Genomic DNA, 19,204 nt, shown 5'->3' on the forward strand with positions numbered 1-19,204 from the left:
GTGATATGTACATTTCTTACCTACAAGTCTGTGGTTTAATCTATGAGCTAAGTATTCCTATGATTCATGATAAGTACATTTCTTATTGATTTTGTACCCACAAGTATGTTGTTTAACGTAGTCCCTACTCCTTCATGTCCCATCAAATCTCTTAGAACTTTGACGAGTGTTGCTACGTCAGGTTTTAGAATCGGTTCTTTGGGCGTTGCTCTATCTTATATGTCTGTTGAGTGTGCGTCATAGTAGGATTCCGACTATAAAACCTGGCTAGCAGCAAGAAACAAGACCGTAAAGTCTCAAATAACTATGTTGTGTTAGATAAACTGATTTCTCACTCAACTAATTATGTTCAAAGATATTCACTCCCAACATTAAGACGTCCTATTAATACTCTCAAGTAACTATGTTGTGTTAGATAAACTGATTTCTCACTCAACTAATTATGTTCAAAGATATTCACTCCCAACATTAAGACGTCCTATTAATACTCTCAAGTACATCAGCATAACTAAGAGAATGATCAAAATACCCCTCAAGCTCTCCTTTATTACAGGCATTATGATTCTACTTATTTTCTATATTTAAAACTACTATGAAGTGTTACAGAGGTTAATGACGTTTAAATTTTGTTTACATTTAGTCATTTTTTTATACACAATTTACTAGTGCACTTATTTTTTATGTTTGAAAATATCACTACAACCGGTTATTGTAGGTCATAAGGGTATTTATTTAAGACTAAAAACAAGTTTAGTGATAAAATATATACATAAAAAGAAAAGAAAAGTGACTAAATATGAAAAGTGAAATCTTAGTGGCTAATAATTCTCTATCTCTTCTTAATCTTTTCTTTGAATTTTATTTACGAAAATCCACTAACTTGTAAAATATTCACTTTTTTTATAACTATTTGTTTTTTCAAATCTAATTTTTATATTATCATTAATCTTGCAATGATCATCCAAATAATTAAAATGAAATATTAAAAAGAGATAATGAATTATGGAGTGATAAAATTGTTTTTATGTTGAGATTTAGTCTTTTTTTTGTGTATATAATTTTCTAGCGAGCTTATTTTTTGTGCGCAAAATTTATACTTATGACATGTAATAACCTGTCATACTATTACTTTTTTTATTACAAAAATTATGTTCATTGATAAATAATATACAAAAAAAGATATCCTCCGAAAAAATATAAAAAAAATCGACTAAATGCAAACAAATTCAAAAATTGAAGTTTTAATACAAAACAAAATTCATTTGTCCTTTTTAAGTTTTTATGCTTGGATTTTAAGGACTTTACAAAAAAAATTCGGTAGCAAAAAAGCGACTGTCGTTGCTCCTTCTCCCAACCCTCTTCTTTCTTCCTTCCTTCAAAGTACTTAATAAAAGAACTTTTTGTGAAAGGAGCTCTTTAAAAAGTGTTTGGATTAGCAAAATGACTTTTGTGTTAAATTTTACACGTAACTCACAAAAAGTTACAAAAAGTCACAAAAAGTCAGGTTTTTGTGACTTTTTGAAAGCCGTTATTTTCCTCTATGCAAAAGTCATTTTCAAAAGGACTTTTCTATTACCCAAACATCTTTTGTTTATTTTTTTTTTGACTTTTTAGAAAAGTTAGAAGCTAAAAGTAGTAACCCGAAACACCCCTTTAGCTCATCTCAGATCTAGATTCATCGAAGTTTTCGTATATGCTTCTTATTTAGAAAGGTGATTGAAATTCTATTCATAGTTTTCGTGTATTAACAATGGTTTAGATTTTAGGTTTAGCTGTTTGTTATGCATGTATCGATTTCAGTAATTATGTTTAATGGAATTGTAGAATATGAAATAAATTGGAGCTCCTCTGTCAAGTCATTAGGTGTATCGTATAATTTTGTTCATGCAGGAATTGTCCAATCATTGTGTCTGCCTGTAATTAAACATTATTTGTAACGTACGCAATCTAAACTACGTCAGCTAAGCTTCCATTAGCAGCGTACTCTAGGATTATGTAGAAACCTGAGCTCCAAACCAAATTTCTAACATTGTTCACCATTTAACTTTAGCTTGATCCCGCGCACTCAACCTGTTTGATAAAATTCCCCACAGAAACTTCAGAAATCTTTTCAACAATGGGTTCACAAACTGCAAGCAAAAACATAATCACTCTCGGTGGATCCTCAGCCATTGTGTGCGAATATTTCGGTAAAAACTCTTGTTTCTTGTTGACGTCTCCTTAAACCACTAATTTCTTGATGCTAATAAATCTGTATTTATACACCCATAAATCTATAATTATACACCTTCTTTTCAGGTTATGCAGCAAACAGGTAATAATTGCTAGCGATTTCTCCTTCTATGGATGTAGTTTTCTCATTTCTGTGTGTTCAATTAGAAAAAAATACTAATTTTGATGGTGTAATGTGTAGTATTCTGCACCTTAACGGTGTTTATCCTGAAGAAACTTTTGAAAGAGTGAGGAAACATGAACTTCGATTGTTGCTTTGTAAGAAAATGAGTGTTAAGTCATACTTATCAAGGCTTGATAAGCAGATTTCCGGTAAACTTTCAGTATTGTTAGTAACACTTTTCCCCAATCTTAATACACTTCGCATTGTATTTTGCTTATGTGATTTGCATTTAAAATGAGGTTTATAAAGAATGGCTGGAAGCTGGGAGGTTGCATGAGATTGAACTTCTGATTATGACTAAGGCCACCAATGAAGTACTTCAGAGTTGGAACTTTATTATAAAGACTGATGGTGAAGCTGCTGAAAAAGGGTAAGATATTCCTGAAACATGAGTCCACTAATGCATTGTTTTCATGTCATTTTAATGGTTTATGATCTTCATATGTTTAAGGGAGAAGAGTGATAAAGAAATCATGAATGAGATTAGAGATGTTCTGAGACGTATTTCAGCCACCTACAGAGTCTTTCCTCTCCTTAATGAACCATGTAAGTACATATATAGCCCTTCTGTTTCAAGAAGGCTAAAGAAAAAACATGCTTAGAGTGTTATTATGTTGAAATTGCAGGCATCTTTAATGTGGTGGCACATATTGATAAGGATGGTACAATAGCATTCAAATGGAAAGACAGTGAACACGAAAGGTCTTATATGGAGAGATTTCGTGCTTTCAGTACTAAGGTATTATTGTTTTTCTCATTTCATCTTCATATCAGTATTAATTTATGGAGGCTGGTGGTGTTTAAGAGATTGTGGTTATTATTGGTGCAGATACTTAAGGCTGCCTCTTCGGTTTCTTTCAAGAAGCGAAAATCGGATGACCAGATGCATGAGGTTGACACTATGGTTCCTAAGAAGAAATCAAAATTGGATGACTAGTAAAAGGTGGGATCTTATTTTTGCTGTTTTTTCTTATTACAGTTAATGTGAATGCATTTGGAGGAACAAACTATGAATATATAAACTTGTATTTTTGACTTTCTTATGGCTGAAACATTGAAAGATAACACTCTAAAAAAGAATAATTTGCTTCAGTAATACATTGCTTTTTAGAAAGTTTGAACACAATATGGTTTGGTGTGGTTTTAGCAGTAAAAATGGAGGGATGTTGTTTGGCATGGCTAAAATATTATTTGGTATTGTCAATAAGCAATTTTGCCCAAAATAAATTTAGAAAAAATAATAATAAATAAACCACTTTTTGAGTTACATAAGCCACCCTTAAATTGGATAAAAAATTATGTTAATTTGGCATCTATATTTGTCAATGTTTTGGAAACCCGGCTGGATATCCAACCAGCCTCTTTAAATAAGTATATGCATGTGACTATTCTTCTCTAACCCCTTCTTTTTAAACAAATTAGATTTTTCATCCTTATTTCATATCTCCATCCGATTAATATTTTTTTTCTTTTGTGTTTACTTATATTGTTGTTTGATTATTGATAAAAAAATATCATATTGTTATATATATATATATATATATATATATATATATATATATATATATATATATATATATATATATATATATATATAGAGAGAGAGAGAGAGAGAGAGAGAGAGAGAGAGAGTTAAGCGCATGGGTAAGAAATGGTGGTAAGAACATGGCGAGTCACTACCTTAAGCTTACATTAATAAAATATCTAACATTTTTTCCAAATAGACCCAACTCCATCTCTCCATATAAACAAGTAGTGTTATATCCGTCCGGTGGCTTGGTTGACCGATATAAAAACTATAGATCGATTTTACTTTCTTTTATAGTATCCTACTTTCATTAGTTCCCATTATAGCATTGTACTTTGAAAATTCTATAAAACTATAGCTATATTTTTCATATAAAGTTGTTTTGAATTTGATAGCCAAGAACATGATCATGGGTGGCTATAATAAACTTGTCAAGATGATATTCAAATAATATAATGCAATTATATTTTCTAAATATATGTATATCATGGTTATAATTCTATAAAAGTTTTTTGATTGTTGGTTATGTAAATTTATAAACAAATATATTTATTGCCTATTATAGCATCATACTTTAATGTGTTGCCATTATAACATTTTATAATGACAAACCTACCCAGTTATAGTTAATATCATCTCTAAATATTATTTGAAGAGAACATTTAATTCTAAATTGAAGAAATCAGGGTCATTGAATGCATTTCAATCCTATATTTTCCACCATTGGATTATTTGTTGACATCATCTTTGTCAACCCTTTTATTTTTGTTCACAAATTTTATAAAACATATATTACGTTTTAAATCAGGAAGTCTATTGATGACAATTAAATCTCACCAAAAATAAAATTAATTAAATTAGGTATTCTATTAATAACAATTAAATCTCACCAAAAATAAAATGAATTAATTTTGAAATTCTATTAATGAAAATTAAATCTCACCAAAAATAAAATGAAAAAATGCCACGCCCCATCCCTCATTACCAGTATCCCTACCCTCTCTCCCTTTTTTCTTTACATAATTTATCTAACCTAAGTTTTGCAGAGGGGATGAAAATGGGGAAGAAAAAATATAATATATGTGGGCTTCGATCCATGTAGACTAGTCTTGTGTTCGATCATCATGAACTAAAGAGGAATGATATAGAGATAAATTTCTTTGGATCCTAATTTAATTTGGTCGTAGTTTAGATCGATTTTGGGTACGTTTTAGATTATGTTTCTTTTATTTTGTTTCAACTATGAAGTTCCAATCTATAAAACCTTTCGATTTAAGTTTAAATCCATAATGGTTATATTTTCTGAATTTGCTTCGATTTTTGTTCTGATGATCTGTATTCTTGATTTTGATTTTTTAAGTTATAGATATCTGGAGAGCAAAATGATGGACATAGTAGCACCGCTACCTCTCATCCATTGTTTCGATTTGGAAGATATGTCCACTAGGTAGTGAATTTGTATATGTCGATTTTCTTTTTTATTTTTACATTTTTGTATATTCATTTAGTCAATGATTTTTTTGTGGCTTACCAGGTCGTGAATGGAAGATATACTCGAGTCAATATCTATAATGCTTTACCCATTCGATCCCTTCCAGGATTTGGAGATGGAATTTAAACCCTTATACCATTGAGTGATCCACATATTCTACAACTCAGCAAAACCCAGTAGTGATATGTGTTTTGATTTATTGTAAAAAACATCTTTAAAAATACAAATTGGGCTCTCAGAAATAAGTTATTCACTTATCCTTTTTTAATATTATAAAAAAAACATCTTTTAGACTCAATAACAAATAAAAGACAAAGTTTTAGTATACCATGTAAACAGATTACATCGATAAATCTTATTGGAAAATGTTTGGGATTGATTAATTTTGGTTAATTAGCAGGATTTTTTTTGGTTAACTTGTATTGTCTGGGCATGCCGAGAAGCATAGTAAGAACCTTGCACAACCTTATTCTTTCGTTCAACTAGTTTGAATCTTCTTATTGAGTTTACTTTCTCAAAGATAAATGGGTACACCCTAGACTCTTGAAAATAGGGTTGGTAACATTGTGAGTATCAAGGTTTTCTCAGCAATAAGAGAAGATATTTATATATAAGTTGCAATATAAATCATTTTTAATTACATAATAATAACTAAACAAAGATATGTGAAGGATTATCTTTATAATTTAAATTGCAATCTATAACATAAAAATCGTATGAAATTTCATTGTTCCATTCCATGCCTCACAAACATGTTTCCTAGAATGGAACTACTTATTCTATTATCTTGCTTTTACGATTACCTATCCATTCCATTTCTTTGTTGTTTCATTCTTTGCAAGCTCACATATCTCAAAAAAGTAATTCAGAAATCCATCATACAATAGATATTGTTTTTATAAACTCCTATAAGGGAAGAAGAAAGATAAGACAAAATGAGTGTATGATGTTAATCTAATTATGATGTTCTTTCGTCTCTATTTGCATGTTTCTAGCTTGTTTGTAGTATTGTCTATAAAATGTTGTTGTTATATTTGAAAGTTCATTTTACCCTTTTTCATCTTTTTATGTGTATATTTTAATATTTCAGGTTTTTTTAAAGTATTTGAGGGACCGTTTCTGCTTGGGAGTGGGGTGAAGTCAAGGGCCCTAAAACTGGAGGGTAGTTGTATTTAGAGCCACTTAAATATTGAAGATTTTTGTTGGCACTAATTTCAATAATCATATATACCCTAGAAGAGATATCATAAGCATAGTTTATTTTTTATAATGTTTTTTTGTATATTTATTAAATGTTCTACAGGTGATGTCTACAAGGTGCTGGTATTTTTTTTTGTTGGCAAGTTATTACACTATCTAACACCCCAATAATCTATAATATTTGTATAAGATGGTGACAATTATTATTTTTTATTGCAGCTTCTCTGCCTATTGATTATCCAATGTGGTTTGAGTTCTAGAATGCTGCCACTGAGAGGATTCCACAATGTAGGACGTTTGAATTAATTACAGAATGAGGCATGATTTATATGCTTTTTTGGGTATTGACGAAAATGTTTAATTCTTGCTCATATAGATCGATAAGTATTTTACAATATGCTCTTTTAACCGTATAATAGGACTTTTTCTGGAAAAAATTGGTTTTAGTATTGAACTTTGAAAAAAAAATTCATATATAGCATCGTACTCGTAAACAAATGACTTTTTTTTGGATTATTTTTAGTTGATATGGAAAGTTACATTTTTTGTATATTGAAGATCATTTAAAGGATTGTCTTCTGGAAAAAAAATATTCATTAATAGCATTAAACTTTGCAAAAAAAAGTTCATTAATAGCATCGTAGTTTCAAAAAAGGACTTTTTCGTATTCTTTTTGACTAATCTAGAAAAGTTTTATTTTTATGTACATTAGAGCTCATTAATAGGATTTTTTTGAAAACATTTTGTTTATGGAAAGTACATTTTCATTTTCTTTCGCATATAGACCATCTATGTAAAAAAAACATTTCAAATATGGACCATTTATGTATTTTTGTTCACAAGTGAACCATTTATGTAATATATAAATTTAAATGTTAATTAGTAGGTCATTAATATGACAATTTTCTAGGGAAAATTTGTTTTTAGTATTGAAATTTGCAAAAAAAAAAGTTCATTAACAGCATTGTACTTTAAAAAAATATTATTTTGGAATATTTTTAGATGATATTGGAACGTTTCATGTTTTCCAACATTGAAGCTCATTTGTAGGACAGTGTCCTGGAAGCAAATTTCATTAATAGCGTTGAACTTTGCAAAAAAAAATCATTAATAGCATCGTACTTTTAAAAAGTAACTTTTTTTGGAATTCTTTAACTGCAGGTAGATTCCTTGAATGCCTACCTTGATGAACATATGTGGAGAAATATTTTTGGAAAAGGATAAAATCCTGATATGACAACCCGAACAAGAAAAAGAAAAACCCAGTTTTGACTAACCCAATTTATTCAAAATCTTTATTCATTTTGGTAGCTTACACACCATTTAGATGCTCTCAAAATAGCATATGAAATAACTTCGAGATGTAATGAAGCTAAAATGTTATTTGACATGTTTTGTACTTTCTAATGATCATTACCAGGAAACATTGAAGGATGTTTTTACCAGAAAGAATGTGATCAATATACAAAACAATGTTGCATATTCAGAACGTAATGTTCTTAAGTTACAATAATAAGGTCTTCCTGTAATAGTTGATTGGCCCTACCCAACTATCCCATGCAAGTTAATGGATTTATGTTGTTCTAAATGTGTTAAAATGCTTCACTTAGGTGTTACTCAACACATGGTCCGCGAACTATCCACATTGATTTCATGATTGAGAAAAACAAATCACATCGATTTATGATATGCATTTGATTATTTAGGTATATCCTAAATTGTTTAGCTTCCCCTATTGATTTATGGCGTGAATGTAACATTTTACGTTTAACCGTAAACATGAGGCTTTCGTTTGGTTGTCTAACTAATGATTTGGATAAGACAAAAGCATTTTGATGAGTGGATTCTTAAAATTAGTGAATGTAATACTGGTGGCCATGATGATGGTGAAGTTGAAGTTGAATTTCCAAAAGACGTTGTTGTTCACTCTATAGGTGACCATATTCATTCAATTGTATCCACCATTTATCCATCCTTTGAAAACCATCTTGATGATCCATCATATTTTCAAGATAATGCTATTTTGGTACCTACAAATGAAAAATTCAATGCTACCAATGACTACATTTTAGGATTGATGAAAGATGAAGTGAAAACATATATGAGTTCAAACTCTTTATGTGAGATAGAGTTACCAGATTTTTTTGAGGAATCAATCTACTCTTCAGTTGTGTTGAATGGTTTTAAGGTGTCTAGAATTTCCAACCATAAACTTACACTAAAATAGGTGTTCCAGTCATGTTACTTCGTAATATCGAACAAACCAAAGGACTATGCAATGGTACTAGGTTACATATTGTTAGGATTGGAAGACACGTCATTGAAGCCTGAATCATATATGCTATATTCTTTAACGAGACTACTTATATACCTTGAATGAAGTTAACTCCGTCTAATAAAAGAATCTCATTCCATTTTTAGCAGAGGAAATTCCCCATAGTTGTTTATTTTGTTATGGCCATTAACAAAAGTCAATGACAATAATTATCAAATGTTGGATTATACTTGCGTAGGCCCGTCTTCACTCATTGTCAGTTATATGTTTTTTGTTTCTCGTGTCACAAATGAAAAAGGATTGAAAGTAATCATATATGACGAGAAAGGCCGTCCAACTAATAAAACAAAAAGTTATGTTTACAAAGGGATCCTTCAACGATTATAGATATTCATGTGTTTCATTGTTTTTTTTTTCAGTCATTTCAATGTTACCAATAATACTAAATTTGTTTATGTTATTTTTTTTTTATAGTGCCAACTTTTTTATACCTTTATATGTATATTTTTATACGTTCTCCGCGTTTTACGCGAGTCATAATCTAGTATATATTAAACTAGAAACCTAATTATATCACCTAAAACATCTGGCCCCTTCAATGTTTTCCATTGATTATTTTAAACCACCGGATCATTTTCGTTGATGTCATCATAACAAAAGGGAACTACAAATACGTCTTTGTTACCGTCTAAAACCATGTTTCCTCCAAAATACGAATTACTCTCCTCCTCTTTCTCTCTTTGATGAAGATAATATCAAGAGCCGATGATCTCTCCAATTTCAATCCATGTTCTTCCTCCTCAAAATCAATGATCATTAAGCCATATTATTATATATAACGAGCCACTTATCTTCTCCATCAATGCATCTCCTGCATCGTGTTTGTCACCAACAAATTGAAATTGAGATTGACTACCAAAGATTATTCCCAGTGCGTTTTTCTTCTTCTAAACGTACACATTCTTTTTAATTTTTTTTGTCTCAGTTTTGCTAATAAAAAATGTTATTGATCTTGCGTACTTTATCTGCTATTGATTTTGCTAGTTCAAATTTCACTGATATTGCCTACTGTATCTTCTGTTGATTTTGCTAATAAAAATTTCGATTGATATTGCCTAATGTATCCCTACCTGTTACCAGAAAATTAAACATCATACCTAAATGAATCTGAATCTGGAGGTAACTTTTTTGAAATTGCCTTCTGATATTGTGATGTATGGTTAGTTTTGCAATTATTACGAGTTTCAAAGTTTCAGTTCTTATTAGGAATTTTTTTGATGAAATTAATTGCTTTGGTTTTTTGTAGCTTCCATTTGAACATTAATATAGATTTATTTGGGATGCATATTAGTTGTTTGATAAAATGCCTGAACAAAAAAAAAAACTTTGGAAATTTCCATTGCCATCTGCAAATTTTTGACTAAAATACCCCTTTATCATTTCATCAAAATCACTCCTCTTTTCCCACTTCTTTAACTCTATGAATCAAGAATCCAACTTTTCAATTCAAATCACATAAGCAAGCCATTGTATAGTTAACGAGGGTAAAAACATTACTGTAATGAGATACAAAAAGAACAAACTGAAGAAAAAGAAAAGAAATAAAGAAAATAGTGAGGGATGTTATATTATGAATCATGTATGTAATGGTGTTTTGAATATGTTTATCATGTATGCAAACTGGCTTATTTTTTCCTTTCTTTGGTGTTAAAATATTTAATAATTCTAACTCTTCTTAATTCACATTCTGCCATCGAATATTTTAAATTATGTCATTATTAATTAATACACAGTATTTTTTATTTTATCATATAATTACATTCGCTATATTTCACGTTATACCTTTTTTCATGTTTAAAAGTTACTTCACAATTATTACCAACACAATCATTGATCTTATCTAATCATTATTTTTTCAAAAAAATGTGCTACATTTCAAGAAAATAACACAACAAAAACGACAAGAAGGAAACGAAAATAGTTCAATAGAAAGGATATTCCTTTTTTTGATTTGAATGAAGATTTTGTGGAGAACTCAAGCAATACTACTATTCGTTCTCAATCATCATTCGGTTATACTGATAAGGTTGATTACCAATGTATGTTATCATCTATTTTGGTAATACATCCACTTATATGTTTTTCCACTTAATTTTATAAATATTCATTCTCTTATTAATAATTTAAATTATGTTTATTTTTCAGCACCAAGAAAAAAGAAACAAACATCTGTGCCTTATAATTCAGTTGGTCAAAATGATGTAAGGATTGACACCCAGACTAAATGTATTGGCATAAGTAAAGGTACCGTTTCTTTCTATTTAAAATTTAAAATTTTGGTTACCCAATGAAAATTATCCTTTCAATATGTTATCACCCTTTTCATATTACGTCTATAGTATATATTATGTGATGAGTTTTTTTGTTTCTTTATAGATTATTTGGATTCTATTGATGAGGGTATACGTTTGCTCTGTATGTAAAGTAAAGATAGGGTTTGGAAAGGAGAAGCAATAAGAGGAAATAAAGATTTAAGGAAAACCTTTTATTCCATATGTTGTTACAATGGAAAAGTAGAATTACCAAACTTGATTCACCCACCCCAGTTTCTTCTTCACATTTCAATAATAACAATAGACATAAACTTTCTTTTATAATTATTATGCAATATACATAAATGTTTTTATATCTTTTTAATACGTTCCTCGCGTTTAACGCGGGTTATAATCTAGTTCATATAATAACGGTAAACATGTTGTAAGCTGCCTAAAATATACTTAGATACTACAATAAGTACATTGCTATTTTTGGTGAGAATAACAAATTTTGGGTCACTTTTATGTTGTATCTAACTCGAGGGACTAAAACTTAGTATAAGCGGAAAGATATACTATGAAATCCAGTATTTTTTGTATTTATATTGTTCTTTCACTAAAGACTCCTCTCCTTGCAACGAAGACAACATTGTCACTCGGTCTGTAGAAGAGATATCCAAAGGACTTCTGCGGGTAGCCGATGAAAATACACCGCTCACTTCAAGGTTCGAGCTTGTTGTGAGTCTCGCGCCTCACAAAAGCCTCGCAACCCCAAACCTTGATGTGTGCTAACAAGGGAGCTTTCCCTGTCCACATCTCGTGAGGTGCTTTGGCAACCTTTTTAGTTGGGACTAGATTAACGATATGGGCGGCAATATCTAAGGCATACCCCCAGTATGAGATAGGTAATGAAGCTCGACTCATAATGGATCGAACCATGTCCAACAAGGTCCGATTGCACCTCTCAACCACACCATTAAGTTGTGGTGTCCTAGGAGGTTTCAATTGTGAAACAATTCCACATTCCTTCAGATAGTCAAGAAACTCGATACTAAGATACTCATCACTCGATCGGATCGGAGGATCGTTATCTTCCTGCCCAGGTGATTCTCCACTTCTTGTTTAAATTCTTTGAACTTTTCAAAGGTTTCTGACTTATGTTTGATTAAGTAGACATAACCATATCTACTTTAATCATCAGTAAAAGTCACATAGAAGTGGTTAGCATCCCTTGTGGCGGTTCTGAAGGGTCCACACACATTTATGTGTATGAGATCCAACGAACCCTCACCCCTTTCACAAGTACCAGTGAAGGGTGACTTAGTCATCTTTCCAAGTAAACAAGATTCGCAAGTTTCATCCGACATTAAGTCGAATGACTCCAAAACTCCAGCCTTTCAGAGTTGGTCTATGCGCTTCTTATTGACATGTACAAGACGACAATGCCACAAGGATGCCTTTTCCAAACTATTGGAAGAATCTATGTGCAACACATTATTTCCTAATTGTCTACAACCATCACAGTTTCATATACACCATTGCAAGGTAATGCTTTAAAATAAAATACACCATTATAAAAAGCATTAATAGCACCAATTTCATTATCAAATGAAAAACTAAAACCTTGTTTGTAAAAACCATGAAAGGAAATAATATTCCTCGCCATTTCAGACGAGCACCAACAATTTTTCAAATCTATTTCTAACCCACTACTAAGAAATAAAGAGTAAACTCCAATCTTGGTGACAGGTGAAACTTTCCAATTCCCCATGATCAAGTTTATGTTCCCGTGCTCCACATCCTTACTTCCTTTCAGGCCCTGCAAATCAGAACAAATGTGAAATCCACAACCTGTATCAAGGACCCAAGAGTTAGAATGTGATGAGTTTTTAGATAGAATAGTATAAATACCTGCATGGGTGGGTTTAACCTTCCCATCCTTAACATCCTGCAAGTACTTGGGGCAGCTTCGCTTCCAGTGCCCCTTTTCATGGCAATAGATGCACTCTACTTCCTTTGGGTTAGTCGAGGGAGTGGAAGAACCACCTTTGGTTCCACTTGAATAGGATCCATCAAAAGACTTTCCCTTGTGACCCTTGGTAGGGGTCTTCCTCTTCTTCCCCTTACCATGCCCAATTGCCAAAACAAGGGCAGGAGTAGGAGTAGTAATAACCGATTTTCCTTTGAGACTACTTTCATCAGTCCTCAAAAGTCCTTGAAGTTTGCTAAGAGTGACCTCCTCCTTATTCATATGATAGGTCATGCCGAACTGATCATAACATGGAGGTAAAGAGTGTAGAATGATATCTATGGCCAACTCTTCATCAAAGTTGACATTCAACTTTAGCAAACGGTCTACAAACCTTTGCATTTTCTGCAAGTGGGTCGTGATGGACTCTCCATCCTTCATTTTAGTTGTTATCATGGAGGCTATTATTTCATACCTCTCTTGACAAGCACTCTGATGGTATATTTCCATCAGGTCCTGGTGCATCTCAAAATGGTAGAAGTCCTCATAGGACTTTTGGAGTTCTGCTGATATAGTGGCCAACATGATACAAGAAACTTTAGTAGCATCCTTCTTATGGGTCCTAAACTCAGCAGTCTCCTCCGGAGTAGCAGACGACTCATCGATTTCCTTAAGCTCCTTGTCTACGACATATTCATTGTCCTCATAGCGAGTGACCATCCTGATGTTCCTAATCCAGTCATTGAAGTTAGTGCCATCAAAGATGACTCTCCCATAAAGGCTCATGAGAGAGAAGGAGCCAGTAGGGTTTGAGCCAGAAGCAATGTTGGAAGACATCTTAAAAAGAAATAAAAAGTTTATATTAGATAATAATATTTAATATAACACCCAAAATGAAATATTAAGGCTAGGACCTAACACAATATTTTACAACTCGTCGAGTTCAAGCTTGGACTCGTCGAGTTGAACCTGACAGTGCAGTTTTCCAGCTTTGAAAAATTATACTTTTGCAACAATATAATTGAAAACTAACCTGGCTCTGATACCACTGATGGGTTTTGTGCACTATAACAACCTTATGGTGCATATGCAACCCTAGATGCTTTGGATCTAAGTTTTTTTTTCTAATTATACATGCAATATTTTCCAAAGCATTCATCTTAAACTAGCATACAAAACATGGGTATTTGTATAACAAAAACTAGTTAGATAACATACCTTTTGTAGATTGTTAACTTAGAGCTTTAAGATCCTAGCACCAATAATGTGAATGCCTCAAATGGAACCACAAATCACCACCAACAATGGAGGACTTGAGAGAATATTACTTGCACTCAAATTTTCGTCTATGCTCTTCCAAAGATCACTAGTGGCCGGTTTCATGAGCTTGAGGGCTTCTTATATAGTGTGTCATGATTAGGGTTACATCCATGCAAACCCTAATGCCCATGACCATTCATATTACTTAGGATCCATGGGTTAAACCTCCATGGACTATCCATGGACTACCATCTTGGTTTAGCACAACCTAACTAATCATAGGCCCACACTTTAAGAATCATTGATTTACCAAATTAACCCCTTATATTTAATTAGTCTCTTTTGAGCACAAAATTAATTCCAAATTAATTCTTGATCAATACTAATTAAATAATATGATTTCACATTAATATATAAGAACTCATAATATATTAATAAATCATAAATAACCTTTTCTCAAAAGTCCATCCTTACAAATTGTTCCGATGAAATGCAACCCAAATGGACCATGCTGTATTCGGGTCAAGTACATGCCAATTATAATTATGGACTTAGACACCGTATCCAACAAAGAATCATAGTCGCCACCATGATGCAAGAACCTTTTGTTGCATCATTACAGTGTTTCCTATACTCATCTAGTTCTTCATCAGTAGCTTTGGTTTCATCAATCTCGAGAAGTTCTTTGTCGAGCACATACTCCTTGTCCTCGAAATGGAGAGCCATTTTAATGTTGCTCATCCAATCGTTATAATTGGTGCCATCAAAAGTTACCCTCGAGCAGATGTTCAACAATGAGAAGTTGTTGTTGGAGGAACCAAAAGCATCATTTGGAGTAGACATCTATAAAAGAAAGATAGTTTTTGGTTAGATAAGAATAATCCTCAATATAACACCCAAAATGAAATATCAAGGCTAGGATCCAACTAAATAATTCACAACATAGAAAATGGATGTCGTAATCTAATTGCAAATTATTTAAAGGTATGTAAATGACAATTTACCAATTCCACCATTGAAAAACGAAATTTTAACGAATTAGGTTTTAAGTGAAATTCCTAGATCATTTGAGATTCATTGAACTCTTCAATGACATCTTTAATCTCGATTATGCTCTTCTATTTGAAACTGGGTTACCGAGAATCACAAACAAGATGTCAATAACCATGCAAATTAGCTTGGTACTCTCGATGTCATTTATCATCTCAATTTAATGTGCCGGTTAACCACATACGCTCCATTAATCAATGATAATTTACGAGACACTCATTGCCACTCTTTATTAGTCCCTATTAGTGTGACGGTTAACCACACACGCTCCACTAACGACTTATAAAGTGCAATGTGCAATTCCATGGGTTAGCATACAAATTCACATTTTTCCTAAAGCAACTAAGATTGAGAATTTTTTTATAAAAGGAATTTAGTTACTTTATAATTCATTCTACTTATTAATGAGAATTTTTTTGTCCTATCAAACCCGTTCAGCTAACGACCCTCCACCAATCAATGAAGCGGTTGGTGAGAACGAACACCCATTCAACTACCATTTTATAGGCAGTTTCCTTATACCCCTTTATAGACCGGCTTCGTGAATGAGGTCTACTAGCGGTTTGACTGACTTAGTCTTATACATATAGCAATATTTAATTTTACATATATTATAAGGTGTATTTTAAACATTTCAAAATACTAGGTTTAGTTACTAAATTTCAAAAATTAAAACATTTAATTTAAATTCAACAATTGTAATCCATTCAATACAAAACAAACGAAGGCTCTGATATCACTAATGGATTTTGAGCATAACAAACAAAAACCTATGTATGTATGCAACCCTAATTCTTGATCTATGTTTTTTTTTCTAATTGAACATACAAAGTTTGAACATCAAATGGAAAACCCTGGGAAACCTATTCTATTTTTGAACATAAAACACTTGTGTTGTTAATGCTTAGAGAGTAAGCACCACAAATGTCGTGCCTCTAGTGGTTCACACCCAACACTAGCAAGAGGATGAGAGAGGAGATAGGAGAAGGAGAGCTAAGAATTTCGGCTATCACTCTAGGGTTTTTAGTGGTCGAAAATCCTAAGGGGTAAGGGTCTATTTATAGTCTAACAAGGATGGTCTAGATAACCCTAATCTGAATATAATAATAATATTTCAAATTGATAATTATCCAGCTCCTTATTTATCTACATAGGATAATCTATAAACCCTAAATTATCCATATGAAAACCGTCCAACCCTTCCCTAGGAAGGTTCTGGAACCTCTTGTTCAACTATTGAACAATTACACTTTAGACCCTATACTTTTAATTAATTCTTTTAATCCTAAAATTAATTCTAATTAATTTTTGATTAAATATTAATTAAATATTACTATTTTTAATTACTATATTATTCTCATAATATATTAACAAATTATTTATTTTAATTTATTAATCAAATAATAAATCAAACTCTCTCTCCAAAAGTCATTCTGTCAAGTTGCTAGTTTTAAAGGGCAACCCAAAAGGACTGTGCTACTATCAATTCAAGTATATACCAATTATAGTTATGGGCTTAGACACCTAATCCAAGATAAACTTGCCCCAAGGACTATACCCTGGGAGTAAGATCTAACGATCAAGTTAGATTGCTAGTGTAAAGAGAGTCGACTCCACCTAGCGAGATGGATCCAACCATGCGGAGACAGGGATATCTTCATAAAAAAGAGAGATGTTGATGTGGGTAAGGAACACTATAAAACCTGGAGTGTTTCTTAGTCTTTTAAATGAGAAGAATCGAAACATGATTGATTTGACAATCTCTCCAAGTAATCGATCCTCAACTCTCATATGAATAAACTAAGTTGTGTTAGATGAGCCCAAAAGTAGAGATGGTTCTCGATATGATGGTAAAGACATAAATGACGATGAAGAGCTATTAGAACTTAACAACCAAGCAGCTTTGTAAGTCAAGCAATTTAACATGTTAAAGTTAAAAGGAAAGGAGTTCAAACCCATAGCAAAAAAGTTTGATGCTTGGCAAAAAGAATTGAATTGAGAACGAAATGTAAGACTTGTATCTTGGGAAGCAAAAGAAGAAGTGATATGTACATTTCTTACCTACAAGTCCGTGGTTTTATCTATGAGCTAAGTATTCCTATGATTCATGATAAGTACATTTCTTATTGATTTTGTGCCCACAAGTATGTTGTTTAACGTAGTCCCTACTCCTTCATGTCCCATCAAATCTCTTAGAACTTTGATGAGTGTTGCTACGTCAGGTTTTAGAATCGGTTCTTTGGGCGTTGCTCTATCTCATATGTCTGGTGAGTGTGCGTCATGGTTGGATTCCGACTATAAAACCTGGCTAGCAGCAAGAAACAAGACCGTAAAGTCTCAAATAACTATGTTGTGTTAGATAAACTAATTTCTCACTCAACTAATTATGTTCAAAGATATTCACTCCCAACATTAAGACGTCCTATTAGTACTCTCAAGTACATCGGCATAACTAAGAGAATGACCAAAATACCCCTCAAGCTCTCCTTTATTACAGGCATTATGATTCTACTTATTTTCTATATTTAAAACTACTATGAAGTGTTACAGAGGTTAATGACGTTTAAATTTTATTTACATTTAGTCATTTTTTTTATACACAATTTACTAGTGCACTTATTTTTTATGTTTGAAAAATATCACTACAACCGGTTATTGTAGGTCATAAGGGTATTTATTTAAGACTAAAAACAAGTTTAGTGATAAAATATATACATAAAAAGAAAAAGAAAAGTGACTAAATATGAAAAGTGAAATCTTAGTGGCTAATAATTCTCTATCTCTTCTTAATCTTTTCTTTGAATTTTATTTACGAAAATCCACTAGCTTGTAAAATATTCACTTTTTTTATAACTATTTGTTTTTTCAAATCTAATTTTTATATTATCATTAATCTTGCAATGATCATCCAAATAATTAAAATGAAATATTAAAAAGAGATAATGAATTATGGAGTGATAAAATTGTTTTTATGTTGAGATTTAGTCTTTTTCTTTTTTGTGTATATAATTTTCTAGCGAGCTTATTTTTTGTGCGCAAAATTTATACTTATGACATGTAATAATCTGTCATACTATTACTTTTTTTATTACAAAAATTATGTTCATTGATAAATAATATACAAAAAAAGATATCCCCCGAAAAAATATAAAAAAAATCGACTAAATGCAAACAAATTCAAAAATTGAAGTTTTAATACAAAACAAAATTCATTTGTCCTTTTTAAGTTTTTATTCTTGGATTTTAAAGACTTTACAAAAAAAAAATCGGTAGCAAAAAAGCGACTGTCGTTGCTCCTTCTCCCAACCCTCTTCTTTCTTTCTTCCTTCAAGGTACTTAATAAAAGAACTTTTTGTGAAAGGAGCTCTTTAAAAAGTGTTTGGATTAGCAAAATGACTTTTGTGTTAAATTTTACACGTAACTCACAAAAAGTCACAAAAAGTCAGGTTTTTGTGACTTTTTGAAAGCCGTTATTTTCCTCTATGCAAAAGTCATTTTCAAAAGGACTTTTCTATTACCCAAACATCTTTTGTTTATTTTTTTTTTGACTTTTTAGAAAAGTTAGAAGCTAAAAGTAGTAACCCGAAACACCCATTTAGCTCATCTCAGATCTGGATTCATCGAAGTTTTCGTATATGCTTCTTATTTAGAAAGGTGATTGAAATTCTATTCATAGTTTTCGTGTATTAACAATGGTTTAGATTTTAGGTTTAGCTGTTT

The 19,204-nt window shown here is 31.6% G+C and overlaps 1 protein-coding gene across 1 annotated transcript; it reads left to right on the top strand.

Moving 5' to 3' along the window:
* Positions 1-1,778: 1,778 nt before the first annotated feature.
* On the top strand, positions 1,779-3,440 carry LOC145162693 (mitotic spindle checkpoint protein MAD2-like). The gene is made up of 7 exons (XM_079081761.1): positions 1,779-2,189; positions 2,299-2,314; positions 2,414-2,544; positions 2,645-2,765; positions 2,847-2,941; positions 3,022-3,134; positions 3,225-3,440. The coding sequence occupies exons 1-7, from the start codon at positions 2,117-2,119 to the stop codon at positions 3,330-3,332; spliced, it is 657 nt and encodes a 218-aa protein (XP_078937887.1). The 5' UTR covers positions 1,779-2,116; the 3' UTR covers positions 3,333-3,440.
* The last annotated feature ends 15,764 nt before the right edge of the window (positions 3,441-19,204 follow it).

The sequence above is a fragment of the Lactuca virosa genome, chromosome 3 (genome assembly GCF_052849685.1).
Source record: "Lactuca virosa cultivar CGN04683 chromosome 3, Lactuca_virosa_CGN04683_v6, whole genome shotgun sequence".
In the NCBI taxonomy this organism is placed as follows: domain Eukaryota; kingdom Viridiplantae; phylum Streptophyta; class Magnoliopsida; order Asterales; family Asteraceae; genus Lactuca; species Lactuca virosa.